At 45.5% G+C, this 25,000-nt stretch overlaps 1 protein-coding gene across 1 annotated transcript in view; it reads left to right on the forward strand.

The window, feature by feature from the left end:
- The first annotated feature begins 10,711 nt into the window (after positions 1-10,711).
- RSPO1 (R-spondin 1) overlaps positions 10,712-25,000 on the forward strand; it is a 24,221-nt gene continuing 9,932 nt past the window's right edge. The window contains exons 1-2 of the mRNA XM_044668779.1: positions 10,712-10,881; positions 19,726-20,133. Of these exons, the coding sequence (XP_044524714.1) occupies positions 20,040-20,133 (94 nt within the window). The 5' untranslated portion in view covers positions 10,712-10,881; positions 19,726-20,039. The remainder of the gene's footprint in view (positions 10,882-19,725; positions 20,134-25,000) is intronic.

The following is a 25,000-nucleotide window of genomic DNA, read 5'->3' on the forward strand; positions in this document are numbered from 1 at the left end:
ATATTATATTATATTATATTATATTATATTATATTATAATCCCTGTATTGGGGGAGGCTGAGGTTGGGGCATCAACTGAGTTGGAGAATTCTGAGTTAAGATGGATAAAAGATGGTCCATTGCCCATTCATAGTCAATTAATCAATAAACATTTATTAAGTACCTACTATATGCCAGGCACTGTGCTAGGTGTTGGGGCTAAAGGGGCAAAAGACAGTCCCTGCCCTCAAGAAACCTACAAGCTAATGGCTACCAGAATATACAAACAAATATATCCAAAGCGCACTATTTACAGTTAGAACAGGAAATAATTAACAGAGATGGGTCCTTGAAGAGATGTTGGGAAAGATTTCCTGTCAAAGATGAGATTTTAGTTGGGACTTAAAGAAAGCCAGAGGAGCCAAAAGGCAAAGTTGAAGAGGGAGAGCATTCAAGATACAGGGGACAACCGGTGAAAATGCCTGAAGCGGGGTGGAGTCATTTGTTCTTAGAACAGTCAGGAGGCCAGGGTGACCAGGTCCAAGAACGTATATTGGGGAATGAAGTGTAAGAAAATCGGAGAGGTAGGAGGGAAATAGGTTGTGAAAGGCTTTGAATGCCCAACAGAAAATTTTGCATTTGATCCCAGAAGCAATAGGGAACCACCGGAGTGTATTGAGAAAGGGGGTGCTGTGGTTGGACCTGGGCTTTAGGAAAGTCACTTTAGCAGTTGTATGGAGAATGGATTGGAGTAGGGAGTGACCTGAGGCAGGTAGATCTGCAACTATCTATTGAAGAGTCCAAATCATGAGGCGATGAGGGTCTACACTTGAAAGATAGCAATGTCAGAGGAGAGAAGGGAAGCCTATTCAGATAGACCCTAGAAGTAGATTGTGGGGGAAGATGAGTGGATCAAGAGCCAGGCCTAGAGATGGGAGGTCCTGGGTCCAAATCTGGCCTCAGACACTTCCTAACTGTGTGACCCTGGTCAAGTCACTTAACCCCCATTGCCTAGCCCTTACTGCTCTGCTGTCTTGGCACCAATACACAGTATTGATTCTAAGAGAGAAGGTGAGGGTTTTTAAAAAAAGGCGATTGCAGGGAGCAAAGGTGGAGGAGGTGGGGGTTGTTGAGAGATAATGAGGAATCAGGCTGAGTCCTAGGTTGTGAGCCCAAAGGACTGAGAGGATAGTGTAGCCCTCCATAGTCATGGGAAAGGAGAGGGTTTAGAGGGAAAAATAATACGTTCTGTTTTAGACTTTTTAGTTTAAGTCTAGCATCAATATAGTGAGCCCTTGGGGTGGGGGCAATATCAGGACACCTAAGGAGGGACAAATTGGCTCAGCTCAAAAATGGAACAGGTCAAAGCTTTTGTCCTCAGTCAGTAGTGGGGCTGGGGCCCGTGAGTGGCCCTTGTACTTCCAGACCAGGCAAGAGAGGGAAACCCAGTCCCAAATCAAATGAAATCAAATCTAGGTAAATCACATCTACCGCATTGCCCTGATCTACCTGCCACATAGCACCTGTGGCCCCAGTGCCTCAGCTTGTAGCCCTTGCCCAGGCTGCACCATATCACTTCATCATCATGGCCCTCTTCTCTCAGGGCCTACTTTTCCCCCCAAAGAGTGTAGAGAAAAGGCTGGACTCTGTGGAGTGAGAATGAGCTGCCACGTGCTTAAATGATTATATGGGCAGCCCGTTCATTCAATGGGCATTTATTTGGCAAAGATATTTTATTTTATCAATTCCACGTGATAACAAATTTCCACATAAGTTTTCCAAAGTTATACAATCCAAATCGTCTCCCTCCTTCCCTTCTCTCCCCTCTTCCTGGAACTGGCAAGCAAATAGATCTGAGTTACTGTGTATTATCATGCAAAACCTATTTCTATACTGTTCATTTTCATGAGAGAATAGTCAGAGAAAACCAAAACTCCAAAATAAAAACCCAAACAATCTCTGCATTCTATAATTGATCTGCATTCTGACGCTAATGGTTCTTTCTCCGGAGGGAGGATAGCATTCTTCATCATAAGTCAATAGGTCTTTATTTTGAACTGTGCACTAGGCACAGTGTTAGGTACCAGGAATACCAAGGCATTTATTTAAGTGCTCATTGTAACTGGATGCAGTTCAATAAACAAGCATTTATTTCTTTTTCATTTTTATTTTCTAAATAACACTTACCTTAGAGTCAATAATACTGTGTATTGGTTCTAAGGTAAAAGAGTGGTAAAGACTAGGCAATGGGGATTAAGTGACTTGCCCAGGGTCATACAGCTAGGAATCGTCTGAGGTCAGATTTGAACCCAGGACCTCCTATCTCTAGGTCTGGCTTTCTATCCACTGAGCCACCTGGCTGCCCCTAAGCATTTATTTCTTAGGCATCTACTCTGGGCAAGACACCGAGCTAGACAATGGGGATACAGAAATACAGAAATAGAAATGAAACATTCCGTACCCTCAAGGAGTAACATTTGTTCACAATGTTATTCACACACAAACGGATACACATATCTATCTATATCCATTTATATAATACAAGGTTATTGATTGATATTTATTCTTCCCACTAATATCTAGGATTTATAGAGCATTTTAAGGTTTATAAAATAGAAATGTTATCTTTATTAGCTTTAGAAATATTATCTTATTTTATCCTCACAATAACCCAGGTACAGTTATCATTCCCACTTTACAGATGAGAAAACTGAGACAGATAGAAGTTTAATGATTTTCCCAGGTTCACATGGCTAGTTAAGTGTCTGAGGTCAAATTTTAAGTCAGGTCTTCCTGTCTCCAAGTCCAGTGCTTGATCTGCTTCAACATGTAACTGCCTAATATAATATAACCCAATATAACACAATATAGCATAATATAATATAACATAATATAATAAAACATAACATAATATATGATATGACATGATAATAATTCCTATTTCTCTTTGCATTCCCCCTCATTTAACAATGCACCCAGTTCACAATTGATACAATGAATGACATATCACTGGTACCAGATAATATAAAAAATAGAATGTGTATATATATATATGTATATATATATGTATTTACCACATATATACAATATATGTGTAATAAATAATATGTAGCTAATATAGTGTGTGTGTTTGTGTGTGTATGTATGCATGCAGATTTAGTAAATACCAGATAATTTCAGAGATTGAGTAGTTAGAGGCCAAGAAGATTAGGATAGGTTTGGGGTTCTACCAGGTAGAGGCTAAAAGGAAAGGCATTCTAGGAAGTAGAAGGTCATATAGTAGAAGCAGCAAGCTTTCCAGAACATCAAGGCTATAGAAGAGGGTCATATGCAATGAGCCTGGAGTTGAAATGTAAAAGGCTTTAAAAGTCAATCAGAGGAGCAAGTAGGTGACTCAGTGGATAGAGTGCCAGACTTGGAGTCAGGAAATCCTGGGTTCAAATATGGCCTCAGATAGTTCCTAATCATGTTGACCCTGGGCAAGTCACTTAACCCCTATTGCTCAGTTCTTACTGCTCTTCTGTCTTGCAACCAATATTTAGTATTTCAACTAGAGGAGTTGGTATTTTTACCCTAAAGGCAAGGAGTCATTAGAGTTGATTTTTGTACCGCCATAGCCCAACCCATCCAAAGGTGACTAAGGTGCAATAATTCCTACTTATGGTTCTGTTAAGAAATGGACAAATAATGGTGTAAGGAGGTATCCATACACTGCCAGGGTTGCTCTGAGAATAAGTCTAAAAATTACTATGCAGAAACGCTTGCTGATATTTGATCGAGGCAAATTTGGACATTGGGGGGCACATTCCCAGCATTTGGAGGGCATCCTGGCAGAAACGCTAAAACTCAGTACTGGAAAGTACCGCAGAGAGCAGACATAGTCATGCAGAGTCCAACCCATCGTTAAGCAGCAGTCCATTCTACAGTGACCCTATGGTCTTGTGCCATGGTGGCAGACCTATGGAACACATGCCGAAGATGGCATGCAGAGTCCTCTCTGTGAGCATGTACCACCTACCAGAGATAGTACTAGAAAGGCAGAGAGACTCCGCAGAGCTGCTCCCTTCTCTCTCTCCATGCCTCCCAGCCCCTCTGCCCAACAACCCAATTGAAGTGCTTACTCTCTCCCCTGAGCAGAGCACCTGGACCACTGCCCTCACTTTCTCCCTCTCCTGGACTGAGGTAAGGTGATAAGGGGTGGTAGGACACGGCATGCAGTCTCTAAAAGGTTCTAAAAGGTTCGCCATCACTGGTCTACTGGATAGAGTGCTGGATTTAGGGTCAAGGTGACCTTGGTTGAACTCCCACTTCAAACATTAAATAGCTATGTAATCTTAGGCAGGTATTGATGTGATCTCTCCCAGCCTCAGTTTAATCATCTGTAAAATGGGGGAGGATGATCATTATAATTATAGCACTTACTTCCTAAGATCATTTTGAGCAATGGAAAAAGTAATATGTATGCATAAAGAACTTTCCCAAGCTTCAGGAGTTAGATGTGTCCGTAGTTGTTATTATGCCTCCACTAGCAAAATTTAGAGACAAGGAGTTGAACAAGTTGCCCTTTCAAGTCAGGTTCCTAAGAGCTGTTAGGTTTCCTGAATCCTCCTGCCCTCTCTAACCTCCCTCTACCCAGTTCAGTGTTGGAAAAAGGGCCTCCATCTCTCCCTCCCCTCCCCAGTGATAGCCCACAGGTTACATCTAGGAACTGGGACCCAGAAACCTGAGCTACACCAAGGCTTTGTTAATGAGGGAGGCCACAAGGCTAACTCCATTAGGGCAGGCTGGGAATGCAGGTGTGGGACCTTCATTGGAAACATGTGCTACGCCTGTCCATCACAGCTGACTGACAGAAGGATCGGCTTCTTTAAAATGCCAGTCCTCCTTCCCTCTCCCAGATGACCCTTTCCCAGCTCCCCAGCTTGCTGGCCATTTAAAGGCACGCTCTTAAATAGTGCCTGCCTCCTGTCCTCAGGGAGTAAGTGAGGTAGGGTGTTCTGTCCCAGACCTGGCAGCCTCTGGACCCTGCTGCTTTCTTCTCTCTCCTCCTGCCTCCTAAACATCCTGGGATGCATGGCTGTGAGAATAGAGAGAATTAGGCGGCCTCACTCTGAAATGAAGGCTGAACTGCCTCTGGTTGGGGTGGGAGGAATCAGAAGCCTCTTGACCTGAAATGAGAGGTGGAAAACAGGGATCTGAAAGAGGCTGGATTAGGGGTAAAGCCCTTAAAAAAACAAACAAACCCTACTTTCTGTCAGTAAAAATTCTAAGAAGGGCAAGGGCTAGATAACTGAGGTTAAGTGACTTGCCCAGGGTCACATAGCTAGGAAATGTTTGAGGCCAGATTTGAACCCAATCCAGGCCTGGCATTTATCAACCTGAGTCACGTATATACTTGGAGTGGCTGATACTTTAAAACTCTAGTGGAAAACAATAACAACAAGTCATTCCTGGTGAATGGCTTCCTCTATAAATACAGATGTGGAGTTTATGGTGTCTGGGGTTCCGGAGAGGTTGTGACCTGGCTAGAATCACATAATCACACGTGTAAAACCCAGGTTTTCCTGATTCCAAGGACAGCTCTCTCTCTCTACTAAGCCATAATTCCTTGCATATTATAGGCACTTAATACACGTTAGATCAAATTCTTGCCCTTTCCACTATGTAATAGAGATCACTCAGACTGTGGCTTTGGTCTAGGAGATGATGGGGGCTACGCACTCACTAGAGGGGAGGGGAAACATGTTTTCATCCTGGGCAATGGGGACAAAGGAAAGGGAGGGTTAGGGAGGGAGAGCCCCCAGTTCAAGCTTTCTCAGAGGGAGGGAGACCCTGCAACCTGGAGATGGTTAATCAGCACCAGAGATCCTAAAGAGAAGAGAGCCTAAGAGGAGTTGTCTCTGTCATCTCCTTGTACCCTGCAACTTTGCTAAAGTTATTAATTATTTCCAGTAATCTTTTCATTGATTTTCTGGGGTTCTTTAAGTAGACCATCATATCATCGGCAAAGAGTGATAGCTTAGTCTCCTCATTGCCTATTTTAATCCCTTCAATTTCTTTTCCTTCTCTAATTGCTATCGCTAGCGTTTCTAATATAACATTAAATAATAGAGGTGATAATGGGTATCCTTGTTTCACTCCTGATCTTATTGGGAAGACTTCTAGCTTATCCTCATTGCAGATGATACTTGCTGATGGTTTTAAATAAATACTGTTTATTATTTGGGGGGGGAAACACTTTCATTCCTATACTTTCTAGTGTTTTCAATAGGAATGGGTTGTATTTTGTCAAAGGCTTTTTCTGCATCTATTGAGATAATCATGTGACTTCCGTTGATTTGTCTGTCATCTCCAAAGATGATTAACTAAGGCAAACAGAGGTTAAGTGATTTGCCCAGTTATGAAGCTAGTATCTGGGACAGATTTGAGCACGGGACTTTCCAACTCCAAGACCAGTACACTCTCCACAATGCCATGCAGAATTGAAGTGGATAGAATTCTCCATCTTTCTGGATTGTCCATTTGAGATTTTCCTGGCAAAGATGCTAGAATGGTTCACCATTTTTTTTCTCCAGTTCATTTTATAGATGAGGAAACCGAGGCAAACAGGGTTAAGTGACTTGCCCAGAGTCACAGAGTTAGTAAGTTATCTGAAGCTGGGTTCGAAGTCTGATGAATCTTTCTTACTCCAGGCCTAACATTCTCTGCCACATAGCTGCCTGGTGTCACTTCTCAGAAAATTCTCTATTTCAATGGGATTGGGCTTAGTAAACAGGCAGCCAGGGATTGTGGGGAACAAGAGAGAAGAAGAAGTAAGTCTGTGTCCAATAACATTTCTCATAGCCTTCTGCTGGTTGATCAGCCCTATGATAAGACAAGGAGGACTGTCACTGATGTTTGAGGTTAGTAGGATCACAGAAGAAGAAGAAGAATAACAATAACAATAGCATTTATAAAAAACTTTAAGTATTACAAAATACTTAATGTACAATTTCTTTTGATTTTTTTTAAACCCTTATCTTTTGTCTTAAAATTGATATGAAGAATTATTTCCAAGGCAGAAGAAAAGTTGTAAGGGCTAGGCAATGGGGGTTAAGTGACTTGCCCAGGGTCACACATCTAAGAGGTGTCTGAGGTCAAATTGGAACCCAGGACCTCCTGCCTCCAGGCCTGACTTTCTAGCCACTGAGCTACCAAACTGACTCAATTTCTTTCAATGTTTGGCAATATCTGTATCAATCAGATACTATAATTATCATCATTTTAGAGATATAGGGACCAAGAACTTGAATGATTTGTCAGGTTCATGCAGCAAAAAAGTATCTGAGAAAGAATGTGAACTTGGGTCTTCTGCCTTCTTTCTTGTTTGCAAAGTCAAGTACTCTATCCACTGGCCTGGAGTCAGTCCTCAGGAGGTCAGTTTTCAGAAAGGTCTAGGGGGCTCATGCCCAAGTTAGTTGAGAAAAGAGCCCACAAGGCAAGGTCCAAAATTCTGCTTGCCTCCCACCCAGCACTGCTCCCCCTTTCCCCTTACCCCCCTACCACCATAACATGGCAGGGCCTCTGGGGAAGAGAAACTTTACATGGATTGACTTTCTGTGCCCCAGGAGCCAGGGGCTAGACTGGCTGGTAGCTTCACTCCCAATGGGGACTTTCACCTGGCCCTTTTCCCTTTCTGATCATTCCCACAACCAGTAGTGACTCATGGTAGGGAGAATCTATAGCCCAGACCCAGGCTGAGCCCTGCTGTAAACCTTCCGTTCAGCTGAGAAACCAGAGTCTGGAGCCCAGAGCCTGGCCTGGGACAGCTTTATGGGTTGGGTGTTTGGCCTGCCTTTCTTTCTTCTTCCTTTCTAAAAAAATGCGACAAAATAAAACAAATCCAAACCCCCAGTGCCTGGCTTGGCTTATTGGGGGAGTTATGCAAGTGTGTAAAAAAATAAAATAAAATAAACATTTGAGTTTTCGGCATTTGGGGCTATTTGATTAGCACAGGGATCGGGGCCAGCGGCCAGAGAGATGCAGAAGCCAAGAAGATGCAAGGAGAGCCCTGCAGGGCAAAGCAGTGGTTGGGTGAGGAGGGGGGAAAGAGAGAGGGAGCCAGAGTGGTGCTTCCCCCTCCCATAGAAAAGGCTGCTCCTCTTCTCCCTCCTCTTTATTACCCCTCTGCTAGACAGAGCCCACACTATGGGACATTTTGTTCTCAGCTGTCCATCTCAAAGCAAGGACATTCTCGCCCACATTTCAAAGGGTCATAGTTCTCCATCCCTGCTACCGTCTGGACATCATTATGATTCTCTAAAGGTCATTCTAGCCATCCCTCTGAATCCCAGCAGAGGCATAAGCTTAGAATATTTAGAGTTGGAAGGAAATCTTAGAGATTGTGTTTTTCAACCACTTTATTTTGACGATGGATAAAACTGAGACCCAGAAAGGGTAAAGGACTGGTCTGTACTCTACTCCCAGACCCCCACATCCACCTACAGAGACAAGCTTTATTCTTTCTCTCTTGTTAATCAGGGATAGATTCCACAACCTTCATCTGCTAGTTATTTCTGTGAACCACACCCACCCCTGTCAGTCTAACCTAAATTCTGGTGCAGTAAATAAAAAGAATGCTGAATTTAGAGTCACAGAAACTGAGTTTGAAGTCTGGCTCTCTTATTACCTGTGTGACCTTGGGTAAGTCAATTAATCTTTTTGTATCCTCATCTATAAAATGAGGGAGTTAGACTAGATGACCTCAAGGTCCCTTCCAGCTCTAGATCTTTGATCATCCTGGATGAAATTTCAGCCCAGCTTTCTTTGTTCAGTCCTTAGTGGGGATAGCTCAATTTCACCCTGAAGATCATGGTATTTCCATGCCGACTGTACCAGTCCTTAATCCTTGTCATATCAAAATATTTAGGTATGGAAACAATCTCATAATCTAACCCCTTTGTTTTACAGATGAAGAAATAGGCCTAGAGATTAAGTGACTGGACATATCGGACCCTTAATTGTTCTTTAATCAAATTGAATTTTACCAAAATAGTATTACTTAGCGGTAGTAAACCATGAAACCAAGCTTCAAGCCTCGATCTTCTTCTGGGAGTAATGAAGCACACAGCTTCCTTCACCTAGATCTAGACTTTGGATCATATATTTAAAGTTAGAACTCATTCAATTCTAAAATTTTCTAGGTGAGCAAGTTAAGTCCTGAAGGACTTAACTGATTTGCCCAAGGTCATGCAGGTAGTAGTTGCAGATAGGATGTGACTTCAAAGGTAGAGTTTTTCCCATCGTGCAATGCTATCTGTGAGAGTGTATGTGTGCCTATGACAGTCAGTCGGCCTCCTAGAACATCTTTATTGACAAGGTTGATGGGTTGGAGACACCATTCCTAAGTCCTTGGGATTCATGTCATTAATGAAAGGACATGAGAGTCCCCAAATCCCAGGCCAAATTTCTTTGAGATCTCTTTATTTCCCTAGAACCAAGACTTGATATGGGTTCTTCAAGGAACCTGTAGAAAGGGGACTAGCCTCTAAGGTACCATTTCTGCACTAACTGAACTTAGATACTTAACTAATGCTAACTCCTTGTGTGTCCTTGGGCAGCAACTCCCCTTTGGAATCCTCAGTTTCTCCACCTGTCAAAATATAGGCACTGGATCATTAGATGATCTTCAAGATCCCTTCCAGAAGAAACAAAGGATCACAGAGGAGCTCAGTGTTCTAATTCTCAGCCCGTGGTTTCCCCAAGTTGGGTCGGCATTCAACAGGGTGTGACTCGGTGGGCGAAAACTAAGCAAGAACATTTAAGAGTGTCTCTGTGTTCAAACTAGGCATGAATCATAGAACACAAAATGTGAGAGCTGGCAGGGTAATTAGAAATCCTCTAGTTCAGCCTCTCATTTTACAGAAAGGGGAAACTGAGGCTCTGAAAGGGGAAGGGATTTGTCCACTGTCACACGGGTACAGCAAAGTTAGGTCGGTCTCCCAGGCTAGCGTTCGCCTCACAGCATAGCGTCTCCAATTCACAAGCATTTATCAAATGCTTAACTGTATGCAAGCTCTCTTGTGTATATCTACTCTAGACCAAGTCCTCTCCCCTGGACCACCACGACAAACTCCCTGGGCTTCCTCCCGCCCCTCCCCCGCCCCACTTTGGGGAGGGGGCTGAGGAATTCTGGAATGGCCTGCTCCGAGAATCTGGGGGATGAGAAGGGAATGAGGCTGGAGAGGGCAGGAGGGTTGGGGATTCCCACTCTGGTGGGAGCAGAGAGAAGTAGCCCCACAATGAGTCTGAAGCTCCAGGGGACAGAAACAGAAGAGACCGAGACAGGCCACAGACACAGACACTTTCACTGGAAGTTGCGAGGGAGGGGATAAAGAGATTGAGAAAGATAGAAACCGCCTGGGAGACGAGACCGAAAGTCAGACAGCCAGCCGCTCCTCTAGAGGCCGAAGGAAAGGCACAGCCGGGAAGCCCCACGCTGCCAGAGACGCACGGAGAGAAGGGCAGAAAGAGCGAGATAAAGGCACGGTTTCTCTCCGAGAGACGACAGCTTGAGAAGGGGAGCGAAAGATCCAAACAGAGCCCGGGGCGGGGCGGGGCCGGGTGGGAGTTAGGGGAGGTGCCAAAGGACCGAAAAGAGGGGTGGGGCACCAGCCGGGGAGAGGGTGAGCCTTCGGCTCAGTTCCCTTGCCTGCAGATTGAGCAATTTGGGAGCGGGAGGAGCTGAGCCTAGCCGAGCGGAGGAGAGGGGGCGCGGGAGGCTGGGCGCACGGGGCTGGCCGGCAGCGCCCCTCGCCCCCTCCCGGCCCCTGTCCCTGCCTTCAGGACTGCTTCGGACCGGACAGGGAAGGATAGCTGGGGCCCAAGCATAGTCGGATTTGGGGCATCGCGAAACCAGCCGAGGTAAAGACGCCGACATCTCGGTCCTGCCTGGGACTGAGAGCAGAGATCCTGATTCTACCTGAAATTGGGTGGGGGAGGGTGGAGGGACCAGGGCTTGGCACCCCCTCCCGCCAAGAGAGCCTCCACCCTTGTGGACCAGACCGCTTGGGAGCCTGAGACTGGACAGATCGGCCTCTCCCTTTGGGTAGGGGGAGTAATAAGGGGAGGGGGCAGGTGGTAGAGGAACCTCGTTTATTTCCAGCACCTGCCCGATGGGTCTGAAGCAGTGATAAGGAGGACAGCCAAGGGACCCAGGTGAAGGAATTCCCTATCCCAAAGGCCTCTGTCTCCCCATTCCAGGGTCTCTTCACCCCCCCCAAGCCCTCCACCCGCCGCCAAAGCCTCTATTCCCATGCTACCCCCATGCCCATCCTTCACTTTCTTCTGGCCCCTGTCCTAGTACTGTTCAGAGGGCAATTGCTGTGTGGCCAGAGCTGAGAGCTAGAAAAGACTGGAGTCAGGGAGTAGGAGGACAATTTACTATTCTTCTCGCCTCCTCCCATCATCATCTTCCCTCTCCTTCCCACCTTCCCCTCCCCCCATACTTGGGGGGCCAGGGATGCAGACTGAAATGAGCTGAAGCCTGGTAGGGGAATGGGGTAGAGATAAACCCCAAACAGGGACTTAAACTAAGTCTCTTGGGCTTCTCTTTTGCTGCATTGTGGCCACTTAGATCCCAAGGGACTGCTTCTCCTGGCCCTTGCCTGAAGGGGGGAGGGGGCTTCACATAAGTCTGCTTGGGTAGAAAGTGACCTGGGTTGACTCTGGGCTTGGGGAGGGCCCATGAGGGTTGGAAAGATTTTATTTGCCTTGCACTCCACTTCCTCTCCCCTCACCCCCATGGGAGGGGCCTCTCCTCACCTTCTGGGTCCCCTAGCATCTGGCTCAGCTCTATCTGAGGGAGACACAAATCTCCCACAGGTCAGGTTTACATTAGGGCTGCCCCCTGCAGCCCCTTTCCCCCACCCCCTACCAGTCTGCCGAGGTATAATACATCAGCTCAGGCTGGGCCAGTGATGGGATTAGGCTTCAAACCTCTCCCCAATGCACAGCCCCCATCCCCCAAGGAGTAAGTGAGGGAGGGGTGGGGGAGAATGGGGATGGTTTACATTTTCTGTTTGTATCAGGCTCCCAAGCACCAATTTATCCTGATTGAATTTGCAAACAAGAGAGTGAAAGTTATTTCAGCCATGCCCCTTCCCCAGCTGTGTCCCTCCCCTCCCCTCTTCTCTCCACTTAAGCCCTAGCTACCTTCTCCCTGACCACAGTGCCCCCAGCTGTGTCCCTTTTCACCAAGCCACAACCCTACAGCTGTGTCCCCTTCTCCCTTGTCATACCCCTTAGCTGGATCTCCCTCTTTTCCATCCATCAACCCCATGCCTATATTCTAGGTAACAATCTCTAGCTAACACCCCTTCCTTGCATTTTGGGATGGGAGTCAAGTGGAACCCCTATTCTGGTGCCTCTTCCTTCTTCTGAAGATGGCATTTCACAGGAGGAAAGGAAGAGAGGAGGGAAACTGGGGTTGGAGGACTCTCTCATCCTAGGAAGATTAAGAACAGGTGAGGCCCTTTGGCAACACCATCACCAGAAGCCCTCCAATGAGAAGTCATATTTACAGTGCAGTGTCACGCAAAGTGGAATTTGGGGGCCTTGGAGGGCCTTGGCTATTGATACCTTTTTATTCATTGACCTTTTCCCTTTCCCCATCTTCACCAATACTGGAATATTGTTAAGAAGTGACTGTCCCACCCCCCCACTCCCCAATCACCAACTTTCTTCCTCCTTTCTTCCTCTCTGATCCTCCTGCTCCTAAGCCAGTGCAGCCCATGCAGAAAAGGCCTTTGAGAAACTGCCCTGTCTGTCTCTACTCACTCAACCTGCCCAGCAGGACCCAGTCCATAAGACCAGGGCCCCAGACCCTTCTCTGTAGAGAGCCCAGACTTCTAAGTCACTGACTTGTTCTCCGTCACTGCCTTAACTTGAATCCCCACTGCTAGTGCTTAATGAAATGCTTAATAGATACATGTTGGCTGACTGGCTCCCTAGTACCCATCTGCTGGCGATCTTAGGGAAATCGGGTAACTTACAAGAAAGTTGGGGCGCCCAGTCCTTCCTTTCTGAGGATGTACTCAGTGGGACTAAGTGTCCTTCTGAATATCCTGGGTTTGCGGCATCTTTGAGATTACAGACTAGTGGCCTGGAGGATGGTGGATACGTTGAAGTCTTTCTGCCAGATGGCTTACAGTTAGGGGGAAAGGAACCAGGAGTCCTGGACCCTAGCACCGGCTCTACTAATTTGCTGTGTGAACCTCTTATCCTCTCTTAACCTCCTCAGTTGTAAAAATGAAAACGGCTGGGCTAGAAAGTCCCTGCTAGATTTAATTCTAAGCAACAAGGATCCATCCCATCCCCGACCAAGGGTTCAGGACCCTATCACTCTCTCCCGTACATGACTGGGCTTTTACCTTTATCCCTACAATTATGACGAACCTCCCCCCACCCCGAAAAAAAATGACTTATGCATCTGACTATCAGGGTGAGAACTAGGCATGCTCCAGGCCCCTTCCAATTCTTATCTTCTGTGCTACTGTAATGACTAGAGATGGACTTCTTTGGAGAGAGAAGTGGTGAGAGCATCGGGCAGGATAAAGACTGGGAAAACCTGGAGGGAGGTGGGGTTGAGGATAGAAAAGAGCTCCTTGGGGAGATTGAGTGGGACGTTGGCTCATTGGCAGGTAATAGGGGTATCACTGGGGGAGTAATTCAAAGGAGCCTCATGGGGTTGAAGGAGGCCTTTAGGGGTGACTGAGGATTCCCTGCAGGCTTCTGCTGAAATGCCAGGCGAGATCCCTCAGCTTCACATAAACACTCTTCCCAGGCAGCTTAACCACTTGAGCTTGTGGGTAGCCTTCAAAGCTTGGGTGGGGGTGGGGTGGAGGGTCTTGGGTGAGGAGGGGAAGGAGGTCCTGAACTTCCAGCTAGATAATGATTTATCTCCTCCCCTGGTGGGCTCTGGGAAACCAGAGGATAGGAGAGCCGATTGTAAAGGGGAGCTTGGGGGATGGTCAATCTGGGTGTCTCAGGGCAGGCAGTGAGGGGACGATTGGGGGAGTTTAGGAGGAAAAGGGCTAGAGGCCAGGGGAGGTGCCCTGATCTTCCTGCTGGACCTTTTTTATCTTTCTGGGCTGATGTGAGGAGGCTCTGGGGAAGGAGGGGTCCATCTCAGGGAGGGGCAGACTTTTCTGAGGGAGCTGTCAGAGAAGTCAGGCTCCCTAGACTCAGCAAGACCTAGCTATTCCAGGCCAGCTTGGAGAGCTCAGGGTCCAGGGATTCAGGAGATGGCTACCCAGGAAAGAATACTAGATTTAAAAGAAATATATCCATTAGCTGTGTGACCCTGGACAAGTCACTCAACCTTTTTCAGCCTCGGTTTTTTCCTCTACAAAATGAGGACCATCATGGCACCTATCTCATAGTGTTGCAATGATGATCAAACATGATTATCTAGAAATCCTGCTATCTATCTATCTATTGAAAGAGAGAATATTTTGTAATCTTAAAGTATATAAATGCTTTAAATATATTCAAATATGTTCCCTGAAGGAGACAAGAGTTTAAGCATAAATACGATGTTTCTGAGTCTTACTACTGAAGGATCTCCATTCTCACTTGGACATAAGGTCTTGGCTAGCCTGGGGCATGGAGAGAGAGAAGGGGACTTTCCTCGCCTCTTATAGCTATATAAAACAGAGGCAGAATTTGAACCCAGGTCCTCCTGACTTCAGGATCAGCTCTCTATCTCCTACTGTGTGAGACTGCCTCTCAGCAATGGGATCATGGGATTTAATTTTGTGAGTGTGCAAGCTGGGTAAAAACCCACAGAAACCAGTGGATTTTTTTTAAGAGAGAAAGAGGAAAAAAAGGAAGGAAGGAAGGAAGGAAGGAAGGAAGGAAGGAAGGAAGGAAGGAAGGAAGGGGAGCGAGCATATTCCAGCCCTATGCAAAGACAAAGACAGAGATGGCAAGTCTCCTTTTCTTCTGGTTTCCCTCTTTGGGGAACAGGTCAGATGGATGGTAGGAACCCCCGCCACAGCAGCTCACATTTCTGGAGCCCTTTAAGTTTTGCTAAGGCCTTTACTGTCACTTGATTGAGGAGCCAGTTGGTATAATGGTCAGAGCTCTGATTCTAAAGTCGGAGCAGCCTGGCCAACCTCTCATGCTTATTCAGGGTGAGACTTTCCCCTTAAAAAAGGGTTGTTTTGATGTTTTGTTTTGTTTTGTTACCCTTCGAGAAGCCACGGTCCCCTCGGTGACCCAATGAGGCATCAGAGGAGGACTTTAGGGGAAGAATGGGCAGAAGGGAACGTGATTAAGTATGAAAGAATGCGTGTGAATGAATGTGTATGGAAAGGGTTATGTTCCCAGGATGGGCTCAGAGTCTACATAATCGAACTTCCGGGATAACATAGCCTCTGCTCTGTGGATGCCCTGGACTCCCATCCCTAGGCTCTGCTGGGTGGGATGGTGGGAGGGGGGGCTGATGGGAGAGGAAGGGGATGGACTCAGGGCTGTCTGGGTCACTCTGGCCAGCAAAGCTGCCAGGGGGGATTAGCCTAATTTTCTGTGTCGTTGGCCTGAGTGGCGCCTGCTGCCTCTTTTATTCCGGCACAATGGCAGTGGCCGCCCGCCCTGCTGTGTCAGAAGTTTCTGTGCCCCCAGGAAGTCTCCCTTCTCTCCTCCCTGCCCAGCCCCGAGAGAGGGACAGAATCCAACCAATGCCCACAGGGCTAGAGAACAAGGACCTCAAGGAAAGGTGAAGGCTTAGAATCCCAGCTTTGGGCAAACAGGTTCGCCCTCTACTGATAGCCGAAGGATTGTCTGTCGGTAGCTCTGACTGGAGAGGGAATGGGGCTGGGGGAAGAGGAGAGGTAGTTCCAGAATCTGCCTGAACACCTCCAGTGACGGGGAGCTCATTCTTTTTGAAATGCCTCAAGGTATAGTAGAAAGAGCTCTGGACTTGGAATCAGGAGAACTTGGGTTTCAATTTCATGTAGCACTAAACAGGGTAACTTTGGACAAATTCCATGAGTTTTCTGAGCCTTGGTTTCTTCATCTGTAAGATAGAGTTTTATAATAGCATCTACAAGGGCACCTGGAGTTGGGAGGGCCTGGCTTCAGATGTGACTTCAGACACTTCCTAACTGGGTGACCTTGGGCAAGTCATTCAACCCCATTTGTCTGGCTCTTGCCCTTCTGTTTCAGAGTTGGTACTGACACAGAAAGTAGGGTTTTTTTTTTTTTTAATAGCACCTTCCTCATAAAGTCAAAAAGAATTCAAATGGAAAGCATAGTGGATATCAATTGGGACTTATTCGGTTCAAATTCCAACTCAGATACATACTAGTTTGTGTAACCCTGAGTAAGTCCCTTAACTTTTTTGAGCCTCAGTTTCCTCCCCTGTAAAATGGAAGTGATCATAATAATTACATCCCCTTCCTAGAGAGGTCCATGAGGTCCAAATGAGTTAATGCATATAAAGTGCTTCGCAAACCTTCAATTACTATCCAGATGCTAATTGCTGTTTTTATGGGGCAGTCCACTTCATAGTTGCTCAGCTCTGATTGTTAGAAAGTTTATTCTTAGGATTTCATACCTAGAATGCTCTGCTACCTCCCCATCCACCTTTTAGAATCTCTAGCTTTCTCAAGCACCTTCAAACATAATCATTTCTCCCCTGTTCTTTTTTTCTTTTTTTTTTAACCCTTGCCTTCCGTCTTAGAATCAATACTATATGTTGGTTCCAAGGCAGAGTGGTAGGCAATTTGCCCAGGGTCATAGAGCTGGGAAGTATCTGAGGCCAGATTTGAACCCAGGACCTCCTGGCTTTCCATCCACTGAGCCACCTACCTGCCCCATCTCCAATGAATTTAACTGTCATCTCTATGCTAAAGTGACTCCGAGAGGCACTGATCCAGCCCCGTTCTCTTCCTTTCAGTTCTTCGACACCAACTGCAAACTAGATGTTCCAGAGCCATCTCAAACTCCACATGTTCAAAATTGAACTCATCCTCTTTCCCCTTAAGCCCTTCCTTTTTCCAAACTCCCCTTTTTCTGTCAAAAACACCACCCTCTTTCCCATTCTGCCAGGTTCGTGACCTTGACATTATCCTCATCTCCTCTCTGCCCCAACCCACATAGCCGATCTGTTAGCAAGTCTTGTCATTCCTAGATCTGCACCATCTTTCTCATCTGACTCCTTCTTTCTGCTTCCCCCGCCGTGGTCATCACTTCTGTCCTGGACCATTTCAACAGCTTCCAGATCAGTCTCCCTGCCTCAAGTCTCTCACCTGTCCAGTCCAACCAGTACCGTGCCTCTACAGTCATTTTCCCCTAAGCGCAAAGGGTTCCTTCCCCCCTGCTCCAACAACTCTACTGGCTTCCCATTGCCTCTTGGATAAACTATAAATTCCCCTGATTGACTTTAAAAGCCCTATACAGCCTCACCCCAACCTTTCTTCCCAGCCTTCCCTTCCACCTTTCAACCCAACTAAAATGGCCTTTCTCTGCTTCTCACACAAGACACTCCCATCTCTTACCTCCTTGCCTTTGCACTGGTTGAAAGGCATTTCCTTTTTTTATTTCCACCCAAGTCTTCTTCTTCCTTTTTTTTTTTTAAACCCTTACTTTCTGTTGCAGAATCAATACTGAATGCTGGTTCCAAGGCAGAAGATAAGGACCAAGGAATGGGGATTAAATGATTTGCCCAGGGTTAAATGGCTAGGAAATGTCTGAGGCCACATTTGAACTCAGGACCTCCTGTCTTTAGGCCTGGCTCTCTATCCAGTGAGTCACTGAGCTGCCCTTTCTCTTCAGTTAAGATAAAACTCAGGATCAGCTTGGTGGCTCAGTGGATTGAAGAGGCCTAGAGATGGGAGGTCCTGAGTTCAAATTTGTCCTCAGACATTTCTTAGATGTATGACCCTGGGCAAGTCACTTAACTCCAATTGCCTACCACCCTACCAGTCTTCTGCCTTGGAACCAATGCTCAGTGTTGATTATAAGGCAGAAGGTAGGAACTTAAAAATAAAAAGAAAAAAGATCAAGCTCAAAGACTACCCTCTACATGAAGTCTTCCTGATGTCCCCAACTTCTTCCTCAAACTACTATATTCAACTACTTTGTATAAAGTCGTATTTACTAACCTTTTAATTTATTCTAGACAGACATGTACACACACATACATGCACACATATATTTATTTATTTATTTATTTTGTTGTTTGTGTCACCCACTAGAATGGCAAGTCCTTGGGATGATTAGATAGCACAATGGATAGAGTGCCAGGCCTGTCTGGAGTCAAGAAGACCCAAATTCAAATTTGACCTCAGACACTTCCTAGTTGTGTGACCCTGGACAAGTCACTAGACCTCCATTGACTAGTCCTTGTCACTCTTCTGTCTTAGAATTGATACTAAGACTAAGGGTTAAAAAAAAAAAAAAAAGCAAAGTCCTTGTGAATAGGAATTATTTGTTTTCTGAATTTCTATTTCTAGAACCTGGCAGATGAAGAATGATTGACTTCCCAGGCTCCCCAGCTACTAGTGCTTTCATCTCTCAATTTATTTTTTCTCTACTCTGCATCTATGTTGTACAAGCCTACATATGTGTATCTTGTCCATTAGAATGTAATCTCCCTGAGGACAGGAACTGTTTTTCTGTTTTTCCTTTTTGTAAAAAATATCTCCAGCACTTAGCACAGTAACTGGCACAAAGTAAATGTTTGCTAATACTGTTCTCTAAGCTAAATACCAGCAATTCTTTCCAGGAATCCTTGCAGAGTACGGTCTCCAGTCTCACCCTCCAGAGTATCCCTTTTCTGCATTCAAGTTGTTTCAAGTTGTTGATATCTTTCTTAGAGTCACAACAGGTCAGGGGAGCAATGGGGCTCCCAGATCTCTCTTATGTCTCAGAATGTTCAGTAGTCTGGTGTGAAGGAGGGCCCGAGCTGCTCTGAGACAGGAACAAACTGATTTGTACAACTCCTCCCAAGCCCATGCTTCTAGGAATATTAGCAACTTTGGTTCCTGTGCCCATAAGATGCCAAGTATTCCTAAGAAAATACCAAGATTCTAGGAGCAGCTGGGTAGCACAGTGGATGGAGCATCAGACCTGCCCTCAGATACTTCCTAGTTGTGTGACCCTGGGCAAGCCATTCAACCCCCATTGCCTAGTTCTTGCCATTCTTCTGTCTAGAATTGATACTAAAATAGAAGGTGAGTTTTTTAAAAGAAAAGGAAAGGAAGAGAAAAGAGGAGGGAGGAGAAAAGGAAAGGAAAGGAAAGAAAAGGACAGGAAAGGAAATGACAGGAAAGGAAATGACAGGAAAGGAAATGATAGGAAAGGAAATGACAGGAAGGGAAGGGAAAGGAAAGGAAATGACAGGAAAGGAAATGACAGGAAGGGAAAGGAAAGGAAAGGAAATGACAGGAAGGGAAAGGAAAGGAAAGGAAAGGAAAGGAAAGGAAAGGAAAGGACAGTAAGTTACAAAGAAGTTGCTGAACTACTTTGGTAGAAAAACTCCGCTGAGAGTTCCCTGTACAAAACATTTCAGTCCCTGTCCCAATATGCCACTANAGGAAAGGAAAGGAAAGGAAAGGAAAGGAAAGGAAAGGAAAGGAAAGGAAAGACTTTGGTTCAGGGAAAGAATAAGTCAGAGGCAGGGGGATTTGAGAGGGCTTAATAATGCTTAATTGATTGATTGATTGATTGATTAAATGCCTCCTTTTCCCCTTTTCCTTTCAGGTTCCATTTAGGTGTGACGTGCCTTAATGTTCCAACAGAAATTATAAGCAGCTGTCCTTGGATGTGACAGTGCCTCTCTTTCCACCTCTCCCTAAGCCTCCAAGGTGGGGAAAGAATTTCTGAATTCCCTATGGGGCTGACAGCAGAGCTGCACCTCCCCTGCCCTCCTCCATCACCCACTGAGATTATGGTGGCTGTGGGCTATGGTCCAGACCTGGGACCCACCTCGCTGACCCAGCCCTGCAGCCACTAGCTGGAGCTAGGTGCCCCCAGACCACGCTGCCTTTCGGGGGGCCAGGAGCTGGGGAGTGACTATGCGGCTTGGACTGTTGGTGGTGGCCCTCATTCTGAGCTGGATGCATCTTGCTGGCAGTAACCGAGGACTGAAGGGGAAAAGGCAGAGGCGGAGTATGTAAAGGGCCAGGTCTGAGGTGGCTTGGGGGTGGGAGAAGGGAAGGACTTTGGGAGTTTCATTTTCTCGGCATGGTTTAGCATATCTTAGAATCTTAGATTCATGGGAAACTTAGAGGTCTCTGACGTAAGAATCTCTTCTATGTTAAACCCAACAAATGGTCATCCAGCCCTCCTTGCACACTTTAGTGATGGAAGACTTACTACCTCCCAAGGCAGTCCACTCAGTTGTCTGACAGTTCTGATTAAGTTCTTTTGTTGAGCTGAAGTCTTTTCCCCTATAAACTAGAGTTTTTTCTTCTTCTTTTTTTTTACTTTTGTGTGTGTGTCCCCCTTTGATGGTCTAGTGAAACTTGTAGACCCTTTTCGGAATAGTGCTTTTTTTAAACCCTTACCTTAAGTCTCAGAATCAATAATGTGGATTGGTTCCAAGGCAGAAGAGCGGTAAGGACTAGGCAATGGGAGTTAAATGACTGGCCCAGGGTCACACAGCTAGAAAGTGGCCTAAACCCCAGGACCTTGAATTTCTAGGCCTGGTTCTCAATCCAGAGCCACCTAGCTGCCCCCAGAAGAGTACTTTTAAAGAAATAAAATAAAATACATAAAATTACAAAGGAAACCAATTATATTAAAACAGATATCTTTTTTAAATATTTGCAGACTTTAGGTAAAGAACATCTACTATTGAGGCAAAGGATAAAGGATAGCATAAAGCAGTGATGGGCCAACTTTTTAAAGAGGGGCCAAAGGAAAGGCAATGCTCCTCTGTCAGTCTGTTTCTAAGGCAACTCTTTGGAAGTTTCTTGTGTTGTATCCTACTTATTATAGTGGTCAGATTAGGAATAATGTCCCAGGATGGATAGAACATTTCAGGGGACTGCATCTGGCCCGAAGGCTGTAGTTTGCCCATCACTGGCATAAAGGATTAAACTAGACTTGGAATCAAAAAGAACCTGAGTTTGAATCCTATCTGTGATACCATTTGATATTCTCTGTTTTAAGATTCCTTTTAGCTCTGACATTCTATATCCCAAGATCCTTCCCTCCCAATTTTGATATTCTCTGTTCTAAAGTCCTTTTTAGCTCTGACATTCAATGTCTTGAGGTCTCTGGCCAAGTCACTTAACTTCTCTGACCCTCAGTTTCCTCATCTGTAAAATGGGGACAATCGTAGCACCTACCTCATAGTGCTATTGTGAGAATCAGATGAGTTGATATATGTAAAGCCCTTTGCAAACTTCAAAGTACCATTTAAATATTAGCTGCTGTTGTTTCTCATTCCTCTAAATCAGTGATTCCCAAAGTGGGTGCCACCGCCCCCTGGTGGATGCTGCAGCGATCCAGGGAGGCGGTGATGGCCACAGGTGCATTTATCTTTCCTATTAATTGCTATTAAAATTTTTAAAAATTAATTTCCAGGGGGCTAAGTAATATTTTTTCTGGAAAGGGGGCGGTAGGCCAAAAAAGTTTGGGAACCACTGCTCTAAATGGTCTTAGTTCTGTCCTCTGTTGAGCATAATAAGGTGAAACCGCCAAAGCTTCGCTTTGTGTCTCGTCTGAGCCTCAGTTTCTACATCTGTAAAATGGGGCTACTAACGCAGTCTCTCTATCTCCCAGGGTTGTTGTGGAAGAACATGTTCTGTGAACTGTAAAGTGCTGTCGAAATGAGAACTGTTATTATTTTCTGCTTGATGGATTGTCTGTGGCAAGAGTCCAGTGCTGGGCCAGCTTCCCTCTGTTGCCCAGTCCCTTGGGGAGTCCTCCCCCCACCACCCAGTTGTCAGCGGAGTGCTTGGGACATGCATGTTGTTTTTAATATTAGCTGAAGTAAAGTATCATTAGGGAATTCCATCTGTTAGCAAAAAAACAAAAACAAAAACAAAAAAAAGACTGCAGTGACGTCCTTTTAAAAGGAGGCCCATTGGCGCCCTTCTCGGTGCGCGTGCGGGAGCAAGGCTTTGTCCGTCCTCTGAGGCTTTCTGCCACAGCCAAAGGAGAGAATGGAAGGGGCAGGGCAAGGGCTTCACCGCCGAACGGCGCCGAGCCCGCTGCTTAGTTTTGTTCACCTGGCCTGGAATTTGACAAGCCTGCCTCCTGTTTGGCTGGAAGTATGTTGAGTTGTAGATTCAAAGGCGCTTTCGCTCCCCTTCGCTCACCGGTCCTCGCGGTGACCCTAGGAAAGAGGCAGGGCGGCACGAGGATGACCGTCCTCTCTTACGGGTTCAGATGGAGGGACCTCAGGACGTAGAGGGTCGGAGCTGGGAGGGACATCAGGGCTGGGAGAAAGGATCCCAGAACATAGAACATCAGAGCTGAGAAGGGCCTTAGAAAGAGAATATCAGTGCTGGGAGGAACTTCAGGACATGGAACATTAGTGCCGCAAAAGACTTTAGAATAGAGAATATCAAAGCTGGGAGGAACTTCAGAACATGGAATGTCAGAGCTGAAAAAGACTTTAGAATAGAAAATATCAAAGCTGGGAGAGTGCTCGGGACATAGAGCATCAGTGCTGAAAAGGACCTTAGAACAGAGAATATAAAAACTAGGAGGAATTTTAGAACATAGAACATCAAAGCTGAAAACGAACTTAAAACAGAGAGTGACAGATGAAAGGATCCTAAGGAGAAGAATGTTGGACAGACTTGGAGTTACTAAGACCTGGGTTTGAGTCACACGTTAGATACTTAATACTATGTTGTCTTGACCACTTAACCACTCTCTGACTCAGTTTCCTGAACTGTAAAATGGGGATAATAATTAACACCTGACTACAGGGTCATCACAAGGGTTAAATGAGGCACTGTATATGAAGTGTTTTTGCAAATTATCATGCCGGCTATTATTATTATTATATTATAGTGTCAGTTATTATTAACACAAATTGTCAGGATTAGAATACAGAGCCGAGAAAAGAGATCTGGATGGACCCTTGGAGACCATCTAGTGCTCTAGACCGTTTAGAGATGTGGACATTGATGCTCAAAGAGAAGAGTTCAAGCTCAGTCAAGAAACATTTATTAGGCACTGCAATAAACAAATACAAATATATATATATAATGTGTATGTATATATATATATATATGCATATATATATAATGTGTATATATACACTAAACAAAGATACAAAGAGGCAAAAGACGGTTCCGTGACCCCGAAGAGCTCCCATTCGAATGGGTGGGACAACACAAAAAAAGAAAGTCCCATCAGTGCATGTCAGAGCCCAGATGAGAACCCAGGCCTCCTGATTCCCAGGCCAGAGCTCTTAAAAGCATTGAGAGGGAAGAGAAATGGGCAGAATGATAACAACCCTTGACAGTCCCCTGTGAGTTGCTTTCCCACATCTGTGTCTCGGGTATCTACTAGGTTATAATGGAAAGGGTTAGGGCACCTTCGGCTTTTCCCTCCACTTTGTGATTCAGATTTCTGACCTCCAGGCTGGAGCCAGTGGGTCGCCTTGCTACCCTCACGAAGACCACAGACCAGCTGGGCTCCAGCCCGGGGTCTGTGTCTAACTTCCAGTCCCCAGCACAGGTGTCTGCTGTCCTAGAAACTCTGACATGGAAGTTGGGAAGAATTGGGACCTTATGATGGGGGGAAAGGAGAGAGTCCATGTGAATTTTGTGGGTAAGAGCTATGGGGATCCCAGAGGGAGGAAGAAGGGTCCTTTGTCTTCCCTCTATCCAGGAGGCTCTAGTGGCCATAACTTTCCAGGTACTTAAAGGAAAGGGCTTGCAAATAGATAGGAAATGGTATATATTGAAATCTCCCCGCAATCTCCACAAAAGCTTTCTTTAGTATTAGTGCAGAACTTGGATTCAGGAAGACTTGAGTTTGAATCCCACCATGGCAACTAGCTTTGTAACCCCTGGACATGTCATTTAACCTCTGCCTCAGTTTCCTCATCTGTAAAATGGACATGACAATAGAACCCACCTCAGAAGGATGTTGTGAGTAGCAAATGAGAGAACAGATCTCAAGTAAAGCCCTGTAGGGGGCAACTAGGTGGCTCAGTGGATTGAGAGCCAGGCCCAGAGATGGGAGGTCCTGGGTTCAAATTTGGCCTGAGACACTTCCTAGCTGTGTGACCCTGGGCAAGTCGCTTAACACCCATTGCTTAGTCCTTACCACTCTTCTATCTTGGAGCCAATACATAGTATTGATTCCAAGATGGAAGGTGAGGGTTTAAAAAAAAAAAAAGCCCTGTATAAGATGCAGTTTATTATCATAAACCATGATGAGGTAAAGTTTGGACTTGTCATTTTCACTGAGGAGGGAAGGAAGCTTCCAGTGTGGAGATTCCCTCCACTTATTTTGGCAACTTGTCTGTAATGTACAGTTTTAAAGACAGTTGCCCTGAGGGGCCAAGGCACTTGCCTATATTTACACAGCTAGTGTATGTCAAGAAAAAAAGGACTGGAATCCAGGACTTTCTGATTCTATCGTTAGCCTTAAGATCCCTCTCTCCACTACATTACAGATATCATTAGCCCCATTTTACAGGCCAGGAAATTAAGACTCAGGGAGGTTAGTGACTTATCCAGATCATACATTTAGTAAGCATCAGTGATAAGATTGGAACCCAGGTTTCTCTAACTACAGGTTCAGAAACCTTCCCATTATATCATAGGGTTTCTCTTGAGGTGAATGATCACACAGTCCCTGTCCCCAGTTTACAGGACAGGGAGAATAAAATATGTATGTAAATAATTTTGCATTGAACAGAATGAGGGAGATGGGGTGACTAGATCAATGTGAGAATTCTTTTCAAGGATGCATGTTGGTGACTTGCCTATAATTTATAGTCTTAGACGGGGATAGACCTCAAAGGCTGTCTATTCCAACCCTCTCACTCTACTAATTAGGA

Source organism: Gracilinanus agilis, chromosome 3 (genome assembly GCF_016433145.1).
Source record: "Gracilinanus agilis isolate LMUSP501 chromosome 3, AgileGrace, whole genome shotgun sequence".
Classification (NCBI taxonomy): domain Eukaryota; kingdom Metazoa; phylum Chordata; class Mammalia; order Didelphimorphia; family Didelphidae; genus Gracilinanus; species Gracilinanus agilis.